The sequence below is a fragment of the Pelophylax lessonae genome, assembly GCF_965119305.1.
Source record: "Pelophylax lessonae genome assembly, chromosome: 2".
In the NCBI taxonomy this organism is placed as follows: domain Eukaryota; kingdom Metazoa; phylum Chordata; class Amphibia; order Anura; family Ranidae; genus Pelophylax; species Pelophylax lessonae.
In genome coordinates this window covers 317,059,734-317,081,480 of record NC_138769.1, presented here as the reverse complement: position 1 = coordinate 317,081,480, position 21,747 = coordinate 317,059,734, and the positions used below count along the sequence as shown (strand labels likewise).

The 21,747-nt window shown below is 42.9% G+C and overlaps 1 protein-coding gene across 1 annotated transcript in view; it reads right to left on the bottom strand.

Moving 5' to 3' along the window:
- CNKSR1 (connector enhancer of kinase suppressor of Ras 1) overlaps positions 1 to 20,291 on the bottom strand; it is a 108,732-nt gene extending 88,441 nt beyond the window's left edge. Inside the window, exons 1-4 of the mRNA XM_082247305.1 lie at positions 20,164 to 20,291; positions 19,766 to 19,923; positions 5,964 to 6,166; positions 4,678 to 4,762 (exon numbers count right to left, since the gene is read on the bottom strand). Coding sequence (XP_082103431.1) covers positions 4,678 to 4,762; positions 5,964 to 6,166; positions 19,766 to 19,923; positions 20,164 to 20,215 — 498 coding nt within the window. The 5' untranslated portion in view covers positions 20,216 to 20,291. The remainder of the gene's footprint in view (positions 1 to 4,677; positions 4,763 to 5,963; positions 6,167 to 19,765; positions 19,924 to 20,163) is intronic.
- Between the last annotated feature and the right edge of the window lie 1,456 nt (positions 20,292 to 21,747).

Sequence of the window (21,747 nt, the reverse complement as noted above, 5' to 3'; positions counted from 1 at the left end):
GTATTTTGATTGGTTTGCGCAAAAGTTATCGCAGCTACTAACTACGGGAAATTTATGTCATTTTTATTGTTTTTTGTTTTTTTTTTAACTAGTAATGGCGGCGATCTGCGATTTTTTTGTGGGACTGTGACATTGCGGCGGACAGACCGGACCCCTGACTGACATTTTTGGGGGTACCAGTGACATTACTACAGTAATCAGTGCTATAAATATGCACTGTTACTGTAGAAATGACACTGGCAGGGAAGGGGTTAATTTTTATTGGTGATCAAGGGGTTAATGTATGCCTGGTGCTTACTGACGTGTGTGGGGGGAGGGGACTATGTGACACAGGGACAGATCGCAGGTTCAGCTATGCTAACCCTGCCTGTCACTTAGGAGATCCGCCTGCTTTGTTTACACATCTCCACACTCGATCCCCGACGATGGGGGAAGAGCAGCGGTGATCTCCACCGCTCCTCCCCTGGCCCGACTCCCGCTGTAACTGAATACAGCGGGAGCGAGCCCCCAGCGGCGCGCGCGCGCCGCCCACAAGGGGAGGAGTCCAGCGAGGTCTACGTTGCTGGACGATAACGAGCCACATTGCCGCAGTAGCAGCAATGTGAGTGGTCGTAAAGTGGTTAAAGCGCTTAGGCAGCACTAGCATGTGCTTGATGCACCGCAATTGTTCATTGACAATATCCTCAAAAAGCTTTGGACAAGGAAACATTTGGCCCGATTTTTGGGAACCAAAAGAAATCTGCGAACCCGATGCTGTAGATTCATCTGACGATTTTAAAGTTTCCCGCACGGAAACTATAAGTGCTTCCACCAATGCGCGTTCCCACGCAGCGGTGGACGAGGACAGGTCCTCTTCACCATCAGAATGCAAAGACACCGACCCCTCAGGGTGGGGTGCACCTGCGGTAGCCAAGTCTGCCTCAGAATATGAGGAAACTACCGAGAGAGGTGAAGGCACAGGGCGTTTGCGGCTAGCAATGCTTTTACATACAAAATCTACCTTAGACACAAAGCTTTCCAAGACTGCCGTAAGCGCAGACAGGGGCTGCGACCCAGAAGGGTCTGCACCCACTCCTAGGGGGTCTGTAGGTGAAAAAAGTACCCTGGGACTCCATAATACATGGATATGAAAAAAATGCTTTAAAAGTCGCTAAATCGTGATCCCACCGCTAACTTAGCGGTATACCTAGTCCCAATCCAATACAAGCCAATAGAGTGGGTGAGTAAAACCTACAGGGACCCCAGAAAAAGTTTCCAGACTGCTCCGGAGACTGCCAGCACGTTCTTGTGAAATTAAAACGTTCCTCACACAGGAAATGACAAGTACAGCCTACCATAGATAGGATTTTCATGTTACATGCCGTTCACCTGTCCAGCATTGTGGACTACAAAAATATGGCCGCCCCATGCATTCCTATGGGGAACATAAAATTACTGCCCATGCATTTCAAAGGGAGAATAGAAAGCATGAATCTACAGCAAAATGGTGGCCCCCAGGGCGCGCCATGCGGTCTCCCTGACCCTTTGAGGAGGTCCCAGACAAGAAGCAACAGAGGGTCCCTAGGAAGGAACCGCACCACGAAAAGGCCACCCCCAAAGAAAAAAGCCACCGCAGCCGTAATGTTCCCGCCCCCCCCCCCCCCCCCCCCGGAGGTAAGACCTGCTATGGGTAGCGGAAAAGACTAGGGTAGGCCTAGTATCCCAGAGTCTAGGGGAACTGAGGGAGCCCCGACTATTCCAGGGAGAGGGCCCACGTCCACCCAGAGACCGCCAGAGGATTGGAGGGGGGGGGGGGGAGACGAGCCAGTATTACTCACCATACCATGGTACCAGGTGAGCGCCACTCCAGACAGACCACCTCCCACCTGGGATGGGGTTGTTGCCAGCCAGGAGGTACTCAGGGCATTCCAGGTGGATTGCGTCCCAGCGAGACTTGTCCACTTGCAGGCTCGTCCCCATCCATCGGGGCTCTGACGTGTCGAGGACTAGTTCTGAACTATAACCTGCTCATGCTCGCTGGCTAGGCTGGGAGACCATAAGGATCTGGAATATCCAATCCAAAACAACAACTGGCTGTTGCTTGTAGTTCTCCAGGAATTCTAACTAATGAAAATAAAAAATAAAAAAAAAATATCACAAAATAACACATTTCCCTATTATAGCCAAGACCAAAGTCCCAGCAGGGAACTAGGTCCTATTCCTAAACTAGGCAGAAACAAACTGGCTGCTGTTGCAGAGTGTGTGGGGTTATGCCTGCAGGGACAGCCCCCATAGGCGTGGTAAAGCTTTTTCCTGCCTAGTGTCCTATTCCTGATTGGAGGAGAATAACCCAATGGTCTAAGAAGATATGGAGCTGCGTCTGTCGATGAACGATAGAGGAAAAAAAGGATTCAATACTGGAACCAAATTTATACTAGAGAATGTCTCAGGACTTCCTCCAATGTGTATCTTGTGAAGCAGTCAGATAATTTCCCCAACAAGCCACTCCTAAATGTATACAAAACAGCATTCAAATGTGCTCACTTGTGTACAGTACATGTGGCTTTCAGGTGCGAAGTAACTAAGGGTGAAATCCCTAATACTAACCAAGCAGGTTCTTTCCAGGACTGCTATATCCATCACCCCTCACATAAACATTTATTTTATGGAACAAGAGTTTTTCCAAAAGTAAACTAAAGCAGGGCAGGAAAGAGACTTTCCACTAATTTTATTAGGGTTTATGTTCACCTTTTCATAAAAATGTAAAATGCTGCACCTTTGCTTTGCAGTTGCTGCAAAGGTGATCTAACACCCTCTCTACTCTTCTGGTCCCCACTACACTTCTCTAATTGCCATCTTTTGCCACCCACAATAATTGCTGACCAATGAGAATCTCTGCCAAGCTTTCTTTCTTCCAAGATGCCGTCCCAGAAGAAAGATAAGAATCTCATTGGTCATCGTAGTCACGTGGCCACACTGTCCAATTACTGACATCCATTGCACTTATTATCATGCTACGCAGTATCTGGGACTATTTAGTGATGTTTTTAGGTGCCTGGCTTGTGTGGGGAGCTGGATATGGCATTTACAGCAGCTAAGTGCAGAAGGAACCAGGGGAGTGGGGAGGGAGTTTTGAATTAGATCACCTCCTTTAAATTAAACTCCAGGGAAACACAAACACAATTAAAAGCACATAAAACTGCCGCAGTTGTTTAGCCTTAGTTATTGGCCAAGCAACTCTACCAGACAGTACTACCAAACCATGCACTATCTTAGACCTTTCTGCAGACTACACTACAGTTAAATATTACAGCTTAGTCTAAGACCTGTGACTGGACATTGGAGGAGCAGCAGCAGCACACTGACAATTTTCCACTGTCTTCTCATTCTGTAAGCTTCCATTGTTAGTTAGACTGCAATGCACTAGAGCCTCATTTGCTTAGAACCATTACCTTCCCAATTCTAATTGCTGTTGTAAAGAGGATAAAAATAGGTTTATAGCAAACCGGTTCAGTTACTTTAGTATGTAAAAATACATGTAGTTAAACCCATAGCTGGAATAAATGGTATCTTAATATTCTGTCTGAAGTTCAGCTTTAAAGTGGTTGTAAAGCCTAAACATTTTTTTTTCCTTAATGCATTCCTTGTTAGCTTCTCCCCTCAACCCCCTTTTACTTACCTGAGCCCACATTCCATCCAGCGCCTTGCATGTCTGCAGCTCTTCTCTCCCCTCACTTCCAGATCTCCCTGGCTTTGCTGGGGCATTGGGAGCCATTGGCTGTCAATCAAAGTCAGTGAAGAGGGTGTGGGGGGGGCCAAGTTGGGGGAGAGCAAGCATGAGTACCCTCATGGGAATCGACTCCCAATGGACGCACTGGATGGAAGGCGCCGGCGGGGGGACCCGAAAAGAGGGGGTTCAGGGCCCCTCTGTGCATTTGCATTAAACAGAGCAGGTAAGTATAGACATGTTTGGTTTTTTTTTTTTCTTAAATTTACCTTTACAATCATTTTAAAGTGAATTAGTGCAATTCCCATGAAAGCCAAAATATATTAAACTCACAATTCCTTTTTTACTCTGCTGCTCCATTAAGCTACCCTGAGCACTGGAAATATTAATTTCTTTAAAAATATGGAGAGGGATAAGAAATCACCCCATGTGACTGTTCTGGTGCTTAGCTTACCGCTATCACAGAGGAGCAGGGAAACCTTGAGCTCTGAGCAAGCTCCAGCTGAAAAATCAGGCTTGAAGAGGGAAAAAAAAAAAGGAAGAAGGTGTGTGTGTTTGATGGGGGGGGGGGGTTCCCTCTACGGGAAAGCAGAGGTTCACTTTAAAAAATAGTAAAGGTCTGCCTACGATTCATTATGCTTCAGATTTTTCACAATCTAAAGCAATGGATCTAAAATGTATCAAATTGTATTTGAGGAGTGCACTTCGCTTGGCATTGTTGCTACTATTCCCATCTATATTAGATATGCACTACTACACCAATCAATTACTGCAGCAACAAAGTGTGATGAATCATATTTACCTTTGTTATAGTGTCTGTAACTAAACAGAACAACATCATTTATTGATCTATAACTGGCCTTTGTGCTGTTCTAGCTCAAGTCTCCAAACACAGAAGCCATGACATCTTATTTAAAGCCTACTGTTAAAAAGGGAGGGACACCACATACATATTGCTCACAGAATCATACCTTATGTAACATCTCCGCCAGTTCTACACACAAAGAAATGACATCCCTACTAGCAGAATAATCATTCAGACGTGTGAACAGATACCTGTGGATACAAGTGTGAAAATAAATAACATACCAAGCATCTACTTTACTGCTTTGTATAACATTTTTAAAATAGTGATCAATTCTCAAATACTTTATAGCAAGCCCATGGTAAAGTGGTAAAAAAAAAAAAAAAAAAAAAAAAAAATCAAAACTTTTTTACCTACACTTTATCTTTACTTTTTTATGCTTTCTATGCATTAATGTTCTATCCTCACTACCCCTAAACATTTACCTGACTTCTTTCACTGCTCCATCTTAGTCCCTACTGCATCATCACTCCTCTCAATTCCTGGTCTCACAAGAGACACAGGCAGCAGTGGGAGCCATAGACTCGTGCTGCAGTCCATCAAACTCCTGTGAGGAGGGAGCAGGGGTGTGGCTTACTGGTTCTGTGTGTGTCTATGGATGCACACAGCCAAACTCCAGAGTGTGCCAACAAGCATACCCCCTTATCACATGGACTATTGAGGGGGCACCCGGAGGAAAGAGGAGCAGGCAGCGCCAGTGTGGGGGGACTCCAGAAAAGGAGGTAAGCGACCACTGTGCAATATTGGTATAACCTATTTTTTATTTTAAAGGATACTAAAGGAGATACCTGAAATGTAGAAAGAGAAAGATAACCTTTCGTGCAAAAAATAAATAAATAAATAAAAAAATCACTGGCCCCTGAAAATTTTAGCAGCTAAACCATTAAAAAAAAAAAAAAATTTTAACTGCATACCTGTTTCAAGTCAGTGACTCAAAATACTGAACGGAAAGAGCTGGAACTGCAGCCGTGATACAATAATTTACAAAAGTAAAATTGGAGAAATTGAAGAAAATTGGTGGTCAATTTCAGTTTCAGGAAATGTCCCTTTAAAGCTAAATATTCTATCACGTCATTCACTCTGGGTTCAGTTCCATCCGTCTCTAGGTTTTGGGCTAAAAAGCCATGTAAATGTAAATGTAAGTTTTTTACCACTTGATTTTGTTGATCTCTGGTTTACTTCTATAGAAATGGTACTAGTGACTATCCTTTCAAGGTTTAAAAATGTACCAGAGTCAATTATTGGAAAACACAAAAATGTAATAGTAGCACAATTCAATTAATGGAAGACTTGAATGTTAAGAATGAAAACTTTAAAATAAATTAAGAAGGAAAATGCCTATTCTTTAATTAACGTATCATTATACACAATTGCACTTAAATAGTGATCTACCTGTTAAGCCAGGAGAAGAGGCCTCGTGCTGCAGCCACAATATCTATGATGGAGGCGAGCTGTTTGTGAGTAGGCGAGAGAGCAGAGGGTTGAGACACTGATGAGGCTTTCTTCAGGGTAACGATGTGTGAACATAACAGTTGAGCGACTCTGTGCAGCTTATCGGTGAGTGAGCGCAGGCTCTCTCTGTGCAGGTCATAATGCTAATAGGAGACAATAAAAAGACACTCAATAGGTAGAACATTTTTACAGCTTCTCACTTTAGAACGAACCGTAAATTATTTTCCATTTATTTTATTATATCTACATTTATAGACACTTTTTTTTTTTTTTTATATTTACTTAAAACGGTATCTAAACCTTTTAACGAACATGTAGTGCAGCTCACCAACCCTTATAGTAGAACTAAAAGGCACGTTTTTTTCCCCCATTTTAGATAGAGTAAGGGAGGGTTATAACCCCTATCAGTTTTCTTTGCCATCTGTGTCCCATTGGGAAGATTTCTCTTCACTACCTGTCCCATAACCAAAACCAGAAGGGAGAGGAGATTCTTCCAAAGTTATGGAATCCCAGGGTGTCACCAAAACTATTTTACCATTGGAAAATTTCCCTTCTATTACTGTTCGGATACTATCTGACATTTTCCTTTGTTTTTGGTCCACATGCACACTGAGCATTTGCCCAGATCCTGAATGTTTTTTCTCCTGGCAGGACAAAAGTAGCCTAAGGCCCCTTTTACACTGTGGAGTCCGTCGGCGGACTCAGTTTTTCTCAGCGGGGAATCGATCTGCCGATCCCCCGCTGAGCAGGCGGATGGCAGCTGTGTCTCCACGCTGTGTGCGGAGACAAAGCTGTCAGGTCTCGCTGTTCTCTATGGGGGAATCAGATGGGAGCGGACCGTCTTTCCGTTCCCATCTGATCCCATCCGATCCGATGGACGGATGGAAAATAGGGATTCCATCCGTCCAGATTTAACGGATCGGATGTCAGCGGACATGTCTCCGCTGACATACGATTGCCCCATAGAGATACATGGGGCATCCGTTCATATCTGCCAAAAAAAAAAAATGGACAAGCGGATCTGAACGGTCCCCGCCTGTGTGAAAGGGGCCTAAAAATGCACCTAAAGCAACGTTTTGCACATGCTTTTAGGAGTGTTTATGTGCACCAAGCATTTGGGCATTCATTAATTCAATTGGCCACAATATTCATTTATTCTAATCATTAAAATGAGTAAATGCTCAAGTGCTAAACAGGTCTAGCATTTGACACGTTTACACATGTGTGGGCACATCAAGCATTTTTTTTCTGCCCCAAAGTTCCTCCCTTGAATGCACAAGTGATAGTTTTTTTTTTTCCAACCTCTAAATACTCCTCTTCACACACACAGGCTAAAGTAGAAAGTGCATTTAGAGGCTGAAAAAAAATAAAATCTAACCAGTAAGTCTGTTATTTTTACCTGCCTTTAACAGAGTAGGCTGTCCAGCAAAAGCGGCAGTTAGAGTGTGGAGACAATCTATTTAAAGAACTAAACTCATTGATTTCCCTTGTGTTAGCCAGCAACATGTGCAGAGGAGAGGAGAGAGCACTCTGACAACAGCTGGTAAAGCCTGGATTGGTGATGTCACCCATAGACTTCAATGACCCATCCATTGTCAGCGCTTTCTCCTCCAGCCTGCAGCTGCTACAGCCGAATCACACTCTGTTCTGGTCACTTGATCTGGCGGCCCCGTGCTCTCTCCACTCACCTACAGCCAGCACTGGCTGACACAAGGGAGATTACACGACCAGACTTGAGTGGCCTGAAAAAGGTAAGCAAATACATTTTTTTTTTTTTACACACAGATTATTAAGCAAGTCAGGTGTAAACTGGAATTCCATTTTAAAGATTGGCAAATTGCAAAATGTAAATTTTTTGGGTTTGGATACACTAACGTTTTGCAGATGTACATTCTCAGGGCATTTTGATTTTCTAGATTTCATAAGTGGCAGTAGAGAAGGTGACATCACCCCTGTCCACCACTGTAAAAACTTTATTGTAAACGTAAAAAAAAAAAAAAAGATTAAGTTATTTGTAGCTGTTCATAAAGGAGATTTTAGATTTTCATGAACTTTAGTTTGCGATGTGAAGCTTTCACTGCAGCAACATAAGATTGATCTTTAAGCAACTCATGACATTCCTTTTGCTACATCAACAATACCTTAGAACCCCTTTAATGTCATAGTTCTCTAGCAATGTCTAGAGAGAATCTGTGAAACTGAGAAAATAAAATAAAATCAAAAAAGGAGTTGAGCGGATTACTGTCTGAAACAGCAGCTGCATCCAATCAGATGCATCCACTGTTCAGTTATTCTGACAGCCGACAATACTGGTGTCAGCTGGCACTGTAGATTTATCAATTTGCACCGTATAGTGTACAACAGTGTGGATGGAGGAATCTGAAGATTTTTTTTGCGTTCAGCCTGAAAAAAAGGTAATCTAACAGCCATCTTAAAGCAGTATTAACCACCTGTTCACAGCTTAGAGCAATTTCTACAACTTTGCTATAGACCTGTTTAATTGCAGAGGACTTATGTAACAAAACATTTTTTTTTTTTAAATCAGCGTTTAAAAATAGTGTTAATGCAGATATTAAAAAATAAAATATTCTGCAAATTTGTCCTGTTTAAAATGACATTAAAATTATGGTTCTGGTACAAAGCATTACAGAGTTCTTTACAATTTAAATAAAGTAGTTTTTTATTACATTTTCTACTTTCTTTATTTTTTTAATGTGAAATGTATAAAAATATCAAACAAAAGAAAAGTTACATTTTAATGGTTAATAAAAACAGAATGGTGTAGCGCTAGATTATGAATGACAAACACCTATACTGAATCAAAGTATGATGTTAACATGTACAGTCCAAAAAATGAACACTAAAAAAGTCCACAAAGGAAGGTATTGGCTGAAACAGATTCCCAGGAAAGGAAAAGCTCCAAACAAATGAAGAAAGGTGGAGATCAGGTGTGCCCAGGAGTAGAAATTAATCCACCAGACAATATAGTGAGAGATGGCTCCTTACCAAACAGCTCTTGCCACTAGATTATAGGTGGCTGAACGCTCATATGAAAGAGAGATCCTCCAATGTAGTAGAATGGCCAGGCAGGAGCATAGGTCACTCTCTCCGGGGACAACCAATCATAGGTCACAGGGATCCAGAGGATCGGATGAGAACAGACAGGCGGTCTGTTCTCATCCGATTTCCCCATAGAGAGCAGCGGGGCTCTGACACCTCCCTCTCCGCACACAGAGCACAGATGGCGCTGTCATCCACCTGCTTAGCGGGGATCGGCGGATCGATACCCGCTGAGCAGAGAATGGTCCGCACCGGACAGCGGACTGTGTGAAAGGAGCCTTAAACTGGTTACAAAGCCTCAAGGTTGTTCACCTTAATGCATTCTGGTAAGCTAAAAAAACCTTCTGTGCTGCAGACCATTACACTAATGGCCACTGACCATCACACTAATGTATCATGAGTTGCAGATATAGCATTTTTAGCAGGGGGTCCCTGAAACCTGAAATGTATTTCAAGGGTTCCTCTGTGATGAAAAGGTTGAGAAAGATTGCTGTAGATGAATGTAGAAAAGCTACAAATGTAACATTATGTTATTTTGTGACTTTGTATAGTCTAAGGAGCCTGTTGATAAACATTGCCCAACTGCTTTTTTTTTTTTTTTTTTACTGGAGCAGCTTCTCAGACCTTCTCTGTGTACATCCTAATAATCCAGCTTTTATTAATCAGAGCTGAATTACTGTGTACTGAGACGGGAGTGTAGGGCAGAACGACTGGACATGCCATAAATGCCCTGTGTACAATTATGACATTTTTTTTGAGCGTGTGTAGCATGTCCAAAGTCTGGTACTAGTTAACCACTTTAGCCCCAGAAGATTTGGCTGCTCAAAGACCAGGCCCTATTTTGCGATTTGGCACTGCGTTACTTTAACGGACAATTTCACAGTCATGCGACGCTGTACCCAAACTAAATTGACGTTCTTTTTTTTCCATAAACAGAGCTTTCTTTTGGTGGAATTTGATCCTCTGTGTGATTTTTTTTTTTTTTTGTTTGTTTTTTTGCGCTATAAAACAAAAAAAGTGACAAATGTGAAAAAAATAACAATATTTTTCACATTTTTTTATATGAAATTCAAAAAAAAAAAATGTAAAAAATCAAAATTCTTTAACATTTTAGGCCAATTTGTTTTCTGCTACATATTTTTGTTAAAAAAAAATAAATAAATATCGCAATAAGCATATTTTGATTGGTTTGCGCAAAAGTTATTGTGTTTACTAACTACTGGAAAGATTTATGTCATTTTTATTGTTTTATTTTTTTTAACTAGTAATGGCGGCGATCTGCGATTTTTTTGCGGGACTGCGACATTGTAGCGGACAGATCGGACATTTTTGACACTTTTGGGGGTACCAGTGACATTACTACAGTAATTAGTGCTATAAATATGCACTGTTACTGTAAAAATGACACTGGCAGGGAAGGGGTTAACTTTACTGGTGATCAAGGGGTTAAGTGTGTCCCTAGCTGCGTGATTCTAACTGTCAAGGGGCGTAGCTTGTGATGTAATCAAAGACATGCGATCCTACATAGCAGGATCGCATAGCCTCTGTGATTACTTTAGTGAGAATGACAGACTTCTGTGTTTACATCAGCCGTCTGTCCTTCTCTCACTGCAGCGGGAGATTGCGAGTGGCCGGTGGCCATCGGAGCCGCAGGTCACCCCCTAGCTCCTCCCAGGCTAGCGCCCTACATGTACGGCACTTTGCCTGGGAGCGCCAGACTGCCGCCGTACAACTGCGGCGGGCGGTCGGCAAGCGGTTAAACCCAAAACCAAAATACAATACATTGCAGCTTATCAATCATTAGATGTGGTGGCTGCATCAGTTTTTTTTTTTTGGGGGGGGGGGGGGGCTTTTTTCCGCTAATGATTTGGCCAGTAACATACCTCCTGTATTAGAGTGCCCCCACTAATGAGAACAGGGGGCACATTTGAACAGCAACATTGTCAGTCAGGGGGTGAAGGATGTACAGATTTAGATTACTATGAACCCAAACTCTAGCTAACACTTGATAAGTAGCTACAGCAAAACATTTTTCCAAAGGTTTCACATAAATAAAGAAAAGCTGATAATTGTAAGCAACTCTGTCATTGTAACTGATACATCTTCAGGAGAGCTTGTTCTAATTGTCGGTTCACACTGATCCGACTCAGACTTTGGGCGACTAATGAAGTCGCCCGTGCACCACAACTTTGGCGCAGCTTGCAACGACTTCTCATAATGGAAGTCAATGCAAGTCGCTCCGACTTTGCAAAAAAATAGTGCAGGAACCTCTTTCTAAAAACGGAGAGACTTGAGTCGCTCTGATCAGAATGGTTCTAATGCACAGCATTGGAAGCTACTTGTCAGGCGACCAGGGCACCCTTGTTAAAGGAAGCTTCCAGATTCAATAAGCCCCCTCCCAGCAGACCCCCACAACCACTTCCCAGGGTTGTGGGGGAATAGGCCCTTGATGCCATCAACAACCCCCCCCCCCCCATGCTGAGGGCAATTGGTCTGGTATGCTTCAGGAGGCACTCACTCATCCCCCCTTTCCTGCATGCCAATGACATGTGGGATTCAGATGTGTTCCCATAGAAGGCAATGGCCTGGAATTTGCATCAGAACCACCCCGCAGTGCTCAGAAAACTTTCAGGACTCTTTTTCAATTTGCAGCAAATCTGCACTGCCGCTGCCGTGCACATATGTGAACTTGCTCCAAAGAAAAGGCTGCAAGTTCACATGCCATGCAAATCGGATGCGGTTCAAAATGCATAAAAATTTATATACAGTAAAACCTTGGTTTGAGAGCGCTTTGCAAGACAAGCAAATTTTTTAAATAAATTTTGACTTGATATACAAGCGATGCCTTGATATACAAGTAGCGTCATGTATAAAAAAAGAAGAGGGCGCCCCTAAGTGTAGCAATATGGTTACATTTAATGAAGGTTCAATATTTAGCAACTCACATGGTTGATGATTAAAATAGGCACACCTAAGTATGCAGGCATTCGGGGTAAAGCTGTCCACATAGACCATCCTCTGCACAGCCATCTTCATCATCCCTTCCCCGCTGCACTCCACGAGCGATTCAAAGCCTCACTTTCAGATCACTCTACTGCAGGCTATTCTTCCCGGTCAGGCTTGCAGACTGACAGTGGTGAGAGTCGGTGGTTCAGAAGATGGTCTATGTGGACAGCTTTACCCCGGATGCCTGCATACTTAGGTGTGCCTATTTTAATCATCAACCATGTGAGTTGATAAATGTTGAACCTTCATTAAATGTAACCATATTGCTACACTTAGAGGCACCTCTCATCTCTCTTATATTCTGTAGCTCTGCTAGATTTTGCTTCTAATCCTCTTGGGAAGGCTGCATATTGTGGATGGACATTTTATGGTTATACAACCTATCACATTGCTATAATCTTTGTATATAGACTATAAACTGAAGGACTTGTGGAACGAATCATCTGAGTTTCCATTATTTCTTATGGGGAAATTCGCTTTGATATAAGAGTGCTTTGGATTACAAGCATGTTTCCAGAACAAATTATGCTCACAATCCAAGGTTTTACTGTATATGTAAACGGAGCCTTACTGATCCGCCTGCCAATAAATGAACCAGGAAGCAAAATGTATTACATTACTTTCTGGTTCAGAGCGGTCATTCTCCAGGAGCTCTGGCCAGACAAGGAGCTAATGGGAGTACGATCTGTGTTCAAGTAGCTTTAGTGGAATTCAGGGGAGATATCAGGGGTCTAACATTTGGATCTTTTGCATGCTAAGTGATACATCCCCCTTCCCCAACCCTTACTTCTTCTTCAATTAGGTTCGATCCACTGTAAACCTAACCCAAGCAGTATCAAAATCCAAAAACAAAAAGATGATTAAATTGCAGTTTAACAATGCTAAAATGTGGTGGCTGCATTCCCTTTTTGTTTTAGGCTGTATTCCATCCTTTTCACCTGGTGATCCAGCCAGTAAGTCGGTTATTTCTCAACTTATGGGCCATACACACTATAAGATTTTCTGAAGACTTTTTCCTTTAGACTTACCAAAACCATATAATATGAGGTCAAACCTAAACACTTTCAATTTGTATGCAATCTGGCAGGCCCTTGCACTACATAGAAAAGGTAAATCTGAAGGAAATCTAACCACAAAAGTTGGATAGTGTGTATCCAACTTTACTTTAATCACTTGCAGCCCAGTGTACATAAACATCCTGGGCAGCAAGCTGTACACCAAGATCATAGCTACATCCATGATCCTTGTACCGTTTTTTACAGCAATCTGCTTTCCTGTAAAAATGATCAGAGCAGCTTTTACAGTACTCAGAAGGCCGCCCCCCCCATTCTGTTGTACACAGTCAAGTGGAGAAGGAGTCATATCCATTCCCCGATCTATTTTGCAACAAATGAAGCTAGAGGCAATGAGGATTTTCCCATTTCCAGAATAAGTGCTGTCATTCCCTGGCCGGCACAGCCAGGGAAGCTTTCTGATCAAACCAGATTTGTGTTTGATCAGATGCTTTGAAGGGCAGCGGAGATATCAGGGTCTAATAGACCCCTGATGTCTTAAATAAAGAGTATTTGTCACTTCCCAAAGCTAAATTACCTTTTTTATTAAAATTAAAACGAAAAAAACTCAAACTAAACTCTCAAATACCACTGTTTGCAGGTTACTGCAAATCTGAGCAGTCACATGCAAATACAGCCTCCAATGGATGCTGGACATTGTGCTGGTTGGCGTTTCTGCAGGGTTTTGGACACAGGTAATTGGCCAATTTGTATGCGGATATAGTACTAGTAGGGTTGCTCTGTGTGAATGTAGCCTTAGCCTAAAACCCTTCACTGTATTCAATTTCTCCTCTGCATGGAGGAATTTATACAAAAGGTAGATTTTTTTCCCAGCCAGAGGAGCATAATGAAAACAAAAAATGGTCTGTGTGTAAAAAATAAAATATTACAATAATAATACATTAGTGTCAGGGTCAATGTCACGATCAAAGGTTAGGAACTGTGTATTATAGACAGGATTTACAAAAAAAAAAAAAAAAAAAAAAAAAAAAAAACTTAAAGATTTTGTGTAGGGCCTGTTTACACAGGGATCACACATTCATGTTCGGTGTGTTTAGACAGCCCCATTCATATGGATAGGAAAAATAATTGCTCAACTTTTTCAAAACGAACTGCACCAGACGGCAATTTACTGCAGTACCATGCGATCTGGTGCCTACAAATGCACTGCGTTTGTAATCTGGGGTACTATTAACAATACATTGGCACCAGCATGCAGATTACATGAACAGCGCCCTCATGTGCGGTGAATGCACAGACCGTGTCTCCACGTGCACTACGGGGAGAGTTGGCCCTCAGTGTGTTTAGGTAGGATAAAAACAAAAACAACAAAATCAGCATTGTTTCCTGGCTCTACTATGGATACACATGTAGTATCGCCATGAATGTCAGGGTTAGTAAAATTGATTTTGGGCTTTTTTTTTTTTTTTTCTTGCTTGCAAGTCATTTAAGTTGCAAGAAATATGCAGTTATATCTTGAAAAAAAAAAAAAAATAATAATAATAATAATAATAATTTGGACTAGTTTTCCTTCGATAATAAACTAAAAAAATAAATAAAATAAAATGTCTTCAAAGTGTAACTAAACCCAGGACCCTGCGCATTCACTATATCTGCTCTCCCACAGAACACGGACATGCAATTATTTTAGTAAATATAAACCGCTAAATGCCTTTTCTCATCAGCAGTATATAGCAGTCTTGTGAGTATCAGTGTATGGTTACGACGTATTTGCAAAATGTGTGCTAACTAAATTTTTAATGCAAACTGTTAGGCAGAATAATTTGGTTGGTTGCAGATTGGCTGGCGAGTTGAGCTAGGAATTTTCTTTGGTTTTGTTTTGCATGCAATGCCCTGCCATATGCTCCTTGCTGTGAAGGCCAGTTATAGGTAGGAGCAGTGGCCAGTTTTTTTTTTTAAGTTTTCTTCCTCCTCCGAGTCTGCAGGACCCCTGACCCTCTGTCTGGACAGTGCTGATTGGTCCTGGGCCAGTTACATGCACCCTCCCAAGAAAAAAAACTCTAGCAATACACACCAAACTGAGCAAAAGCAGAGTGATGCCCCGTACACACGTGCAGATTATCTGCAGACTTTTGTCTGCAGACTTACCTTTTCTATGTAGTGCAAGGGCCTGCCGGATTGCATACAAATTGAAAGTGTTTAGGTTTGACCTCATATTATATGGTTTTGGTAAGTCTGCAGACAAAAGTCTGCAGATAATCTGCACGTGTGTATGGGGCATGACTCAAAAGGTTCTGTCTTATCAGGAAATGGATTGGGGACAGTAGAAGAAGGGGCAGATCAGAAGACAGGATCAAACAGCCTTTTCCCACAATGCAGAGGTATAACCCCTTAGGTTTCATGCATTACTGCATATACAGACTGATTTTACTGTTGTGGGTTTAGTAACACTTTAAAATATTTACTAACAAAATGAAGATGAAGGCTCAATTTGTCCTGAACAAAACAGAGTATAATTCCCCTAGAAAACTAGGGTGGATTTACTAAAAAATGTAAAAAAGTGGATGTACAAAATCTGGCGCAGCTCTGCATCAGCTTTCATTTTTTTTTTTTTTTTTTTTTTTGTCAAAACTTAATAGAACACGCTGAAGTTAGAAACTGATTGGCTACCATGATAGCTGCACCAATATCTCCAGTTTTAGTAAATCAACACCACTGATTAGTTGCAATGATTTGCACAGTTTTGCTATCACATTCCAAAGTTGCAAAACTGTATTTAAACATTAAAGTTGGTTTTACCTACTGTTATGGAGGGGTTAAAATGACACCAACAAACAAGGTGGCATCCTTTATTTACACTGAAATTAGGCACTATTTTATCTCTGAAGACTACAATAACAAGTGTTTTCTCACTGTAGTATGCCACAATCTCACAATACTGCCTTTGCCCAGCTGTACAGTGACACAGTAAACAAACCTATAAGAAGAGCACAATACGTTTTCCATAATATTTTAACAAAATGGTAAAGTTTATGTAAAACTAAAATTATGACATGTAGAGAAAAACCCCGGTTATTTTTCTCTTTGCTTCCTAGATGCTGTTGGAGAGGTCCACTGTGTTTCACATACAAAACAGGAACAGAGAAGTCTCAGGGTGGAAATTCCCTCTAAGACAGTTTTCTACAGAACAGGTGTTCCCCTCTATTACTGGTTCCGTGATGGCTGGAACACTGGATCGAACAATAATTATCAGGATAATTAGGGCTTAGTCACAAAAATGTAATAAAATACACCTATCAATTCTGGACCTGGGTGCCAAAAGCTAGCAGCAAGATCCTGCATAAAATGTATTCTATATACTGTACATATGTAAACATTTCTGTAGTACACCCCAGCTGGTTACACATTGTTGGAGGGCCAATCGTGTTACATCAGCACATTTACATGTGTACAGCATAAGTTATGCCAATATGATCTTTCTGGAACTCAGGTTTGGCCATTATTATGTCCGTAAATGCGGTTTTAAAAAAATAGAGGTGAATGCTAGCATGTGCATGGGCACATTGACTACCATAGGACCCCGCTCCAAGGTGCAAAAAAGTCTAAGGCCCCTTTCACATGAACGGACCGTTTGTCCGTTTTTCATCCATCCTCTGACAGATGACAAACGGACATCAATGCATTTCTATGGGAAAACGGATGACAAGGGATGATCATCCGTTTTCATCCGCTTCCGTCAATGTCTGTTTTTCTGAACGGATAAAAGCCCTATTTTTATTCCGAAAAAACGGATCAGATGAAAAACTGATGTAAACGGACAAACTGTATGTTTTTCATCCATTTTTGCATTGGTAGTGGATGAAAAAAAAAAAACAGACAAAAAAAACGGATCCATTTTGACGTGACTGAACTGATGAAATGAACAGTCCATATGTGTGAAAGAGGCCAAAGACCCTGCTCACACTTGGGCGTTTGCGTTCATGGGCAAAATTAAACTCATTCTGCCTGTGAATCCAAAATGTTCTGCAGAACCACACCCGTGTTTATGTGCCATTGAAAATGAATGGTGCCTGAACAAGCATGGTGTGATTTGTCAGTTTTGCCGAGCGTCTTGGAATCATGGTCATCCTGCCTGCAATCGCAAACGCCAATGCCCAGGTGTGAATGGATATAAAGTGTTATGTTAATATTTTTTTTTTTATTGCAGAAGGGACATATGTTGGATTTACTAAAGCAGATCAAACTTCACATTATAAATTGTGTTAATATTCACCAAGTGAAAAACTCAAATTCCTTTTTACTTATTTCACCTGCACATAGCTTGGATAACCCAACTAGATCTCTTCTGTAATAAAAATGTTTCTTACCTTCCCTACTGCAAACTTCTTTATGTGCAACTTTATGAATATTTTCTGTGTGTGCCGGGAAGAATTCTCTCCCATGTGCATGCCTGGGAGTTATGTCAATCTGGGTCGACCAATCAGGATGGCCAAAGATGCCGAGCCCAGAAGAAGACAGGGCATTAGCAAGGAAGTTTGCTGGTATTGTAGAACTGAAGAGAAGGAAAGCATAGGCAGCGTACACATGGGCCAAAAATCATCCGAATACTGGCTTATAACAAACAAGTATGCTGGAAAACCAGCATCTGATCGGTGCTCACAGCCAATGGGTGCGAACGCTGATCAGTGTGTTCTGGTAAGGGGGCGGTACATGTGTTGGTACGGCAATCTGTACGTTTTTTTTCTGTTCAGCCTGCTGATTTGAGTAAAGAAAAAAACGTAATAGTATGTAACCCAGCTTTAGTTCCACTTGGAGTAAATGCTTAGGCTTTAGGCCCATATGCGTCACATCCCAGTGTTTTAGGGTGCCCAGGAGGAACAGGTGCAGCATCTACCTCCACTTCCAGCAGCTTGTCAAAATCTGACCGGCTGAAATATGTGGTAATGGGACGCTGTACTGAGTGTGCTGGGCTACACAGGAGTACACAAAAGTCCAGCCACCACGTATTTCAGCCTTTTATTGATTTTGACAGGCTGCTGGCAGTGGGGGTGCACGCTGTATCTGTGCCTCCCAGGCACCCGAAAATGTCAAGATCTAATGCACATAAGCCCAACACTAGTGTGCATGAGGCCTTGTGACTCATTCACACAGGTATACTTTTGCATACATTTGTGCGAAAGGCCAACTTTGATGGCATGGGAAGCACATGTTTTGTGTATCCGCATGCAGGCAATCTTCTCAATGTTTACTGGAATACAACAGCTGCATGGAGAGCCGCTGGTCCTGATTTAACAGCTGTGTAGGTCCTAGTGCATGTCCTCAAACACATACTGCATTCAGACCTACACGGCTGTTGAATTGGGACCAGCTGCTGCTTTCCAATAGACATGAAGGGGACTGCTTAAATGTGGATGCACAAAACACCTGTGCAGGTGAAGACAGCCTTTGGCATGGACGTACACATAAACACAGCTGTTTGAGTGAAGCCTAACGCCTGGTTTACACCTATGCAGGTTGTGGTTAATGCATTTGCTGGGTGCGTTCTGCAAATTTTTCACGCCTTTTTGATGCATTATGGGAAGGTATGCTGTCTTGGGGGAGAAACCAGCAAAAACGCAATCACTGCGTTTCCGCTGAAGACTATGGAACCAAAAACCTAACCTCTCCAGAAAACGCACAGATTGCGTGACCCATAGGAAATCATGATAAAAAAGAAGTATTGGATTTTTTTTTTTTACCAGAATCATACTTACCTAGGTGGATGCAGCATCGGTCTGATGCCGCATCTGTCCCCCGCCAGTTCTAATGGGCCATACACACTATACAATTTTCTGAAAACTTTTTCCTTTAGACTTACCAAAACCATATAATATGAGGTCAAACCTAAACATTTTCAATTTGTATGCAATCTGGCAGGCCCCTTGCACTACATAGAAAAGGTAAATCTGAAGGAAATCTAACCACAAAAGTTGGATAGCGTGTATCCAGCTTTAGGCTAAGAACTGAGCAATCAAACACTGCCAGTTGCTCGGTTCTCAGAGCTCCGTGAGCAGGGAGTTGGTGACTATCAGTGACCAGCTCTGACCCCCCCCATCGCTTGCTCACTGGAGTGCTGGGCTGTGGAGGGGGTGGAATTGGCCGGCTCAGGCTGAGAGGCTGGCACATGGGCAGAAACTGACTTCATTGTCGCAATCTTGCCCGAGCCGGATTGCTCGCTGTCTGCTGAGTACGGGTCACAGGAGTGCAGAATAAACTGGACTCCTGTGATCCAATGGAGTAAAAACAAATGAGCTTTGACTGTATTTCTCCTTTAAGTGGACTGTAGTACATTTCTGCATAACTGGAAAACGCAGAGATGTGACACAGGCTTAAGGCTAGGTTAACAGTTTTGCGGGTGTAATTTGAAGGCTGTACTGCACCCACACAAAACGTGGTGCTTCAAATTAAAAAAACAATGGAAAATGCTGTTTCCCGCACGTGGAATCGTGGTTCTGCACATCCACTTTTTTAAAAGAAAAAAGGTGCAAGAACCCATTTCCTGCAGGAAAACGCAGGTTCAGCAGTCCATTCAAAGGAATAGGCTGCTGTGCCTGAGCAAACATGGCACACAGAACTGCACTAATGTGAACCAATTCCTTGGTAGAACAGTAGGCATGACCTTACCAGGGCACACAGCTGTTCCACAGCCTCCAGTATGATCTCCTGATGGCCAATGCTCTTCACCCCCAAAGCATCAAGGTGTTGGGGGGATAGATCCAGCAGGTCCTGTCCTGTTATATCCCATTCTTTAAATGGGTAGTGCTGAATTGAGGGGTCCAGACCTGGAAAGAACAGACACACATGGCATTAATCAATCAGTGATGGTGCCTTATTCTTAGAGCACCCCCATAAGACCTGTGCCCACTGCCCAGGTGGTACAAAGTCAGTGCTTTATGCCCTATAGAGCAAGCAGTAACCCCACCCGGCTACACAACCTTCCTCAGAGTTCATGTTCTCCTCCAGGTTCAAGCAATGTCTCTCAGGTGTACACACAGCCCAGCCCGTTCTCCCGCCAGTCTTACCTTGTAAATAAGCCCTCACAGTGCCCGGATTCCAAGAAGAGATAAGCTCCATTGCTGCACTTCCTGGCGGCCAACCCTAGTGACGTCATCCAGGTGAGTTTCTGCATTCCGTCTAGTGCTAGGATTGCCTTTCGTTCTCCGGGAGGAGGAGTTCGCAGGCCCCGCCCCTCCACACCGATCTATAGTCCAGTAGTCCTGTGTGCAGGGACTTCACCTGCCAGCTGTACCCACACATGTGTGAAGTGACTTCTCCTGCCAGCTGTACCCACACATGTGTGAAGTGACTTCTCCTGCCAGCTGTACCCACACATGTGTGAAGTCATTTCTCCTGCCAGCTGTGCCCACACATATGTGTGAAGTCATTTCTCCTGCCAGCTGTACCCACACATATGTGTGAAGTAATTTCTCATGCCAGCTGTGCCCACACACACATGTGCAGAGACTTCTGCCAACTGTGCCCACATCACATGTGTGCAGGGACTTCTCCTGCCAGCTGTGCCCACACATATGTGTGAAGTCATTTCTCCTGCCAGCTGTACCCACACATATTTGTGAAGTAATTTCTCATGCCAGCTGTGCCCACACACACATGTGCAGAGACTTCTGCCAACTGTGCCAACATCACATGTGTGCAGGGACTTCTCCTGTGAACTGTGCCCACACTCACATGTGTCCAGGGACTTCTCCTGTCAGCTGTACCCACACATATGTGTGAAGTAATTTCTCCTGCCAGCTGTACCCACACATATGTGTGAAGTCATTTCTCCTGCCAGCTGTACCCACACATATGTGTGAAGTCATTTCTCCTGCCAGCTGTACCCACACATATGTGTGAAGTCATTTCTCCTGCCAGCTGTACCCACACACACGTGTACAGGGACTTCTCCTGCCAGCTGTACCAACACATATGTGTGCAGGGACTTCTGCCAGCTGTACCAACACATATGTGTGCAAGGACTTTTCCTGCCACCTGTGCCCACACACACGTGTGCAGGGACTTCTGCCAGCTGTACTAACACATATGTGTGCAAAGACTTTTCCTGCCAGCTGTGCCCACACACACGTGTGCAGGGACTTCTCCTGCCAGCTGTGCCCACACGTGTGCAGGGGTTTCTGCCAGCTGTGCCCACACACACATGTGCAGGGACTTCTCCTACCAGCTGTGCCCACACACCTGTGCAGGGACTTCTCCTGCCAGCTGTACCAACACATATGTGTGCAGGGGCTTCTTCTGCCAGCTGTGCCCACACACACGTGTGCAGGGACTTCTCCTTCCAGCTATGGCCACATACGGGTGCAGGGACTTCTCCTTCCAGCTGTGTGTTGAGTTATTTTGAGGGGACGGCAAGTTTACACTGTTATACAAGCTGTACACTCACTACTTTACATTGTAGCAAAGTGTAATTTCTTCAGTGTTGTCACATGAAAAGATATAATAAAATATTTACAAAAATGTGAGGGGTGTACTCACTTTTCTGAGATACTGTATGTGTGCAGGGACTTTTCCTTTCAGCTGTGCCCATGCATGTGTTTAATATACGTTTATTAACCACTTCACCAAATTGCAGCCACAGACAGAGCTTT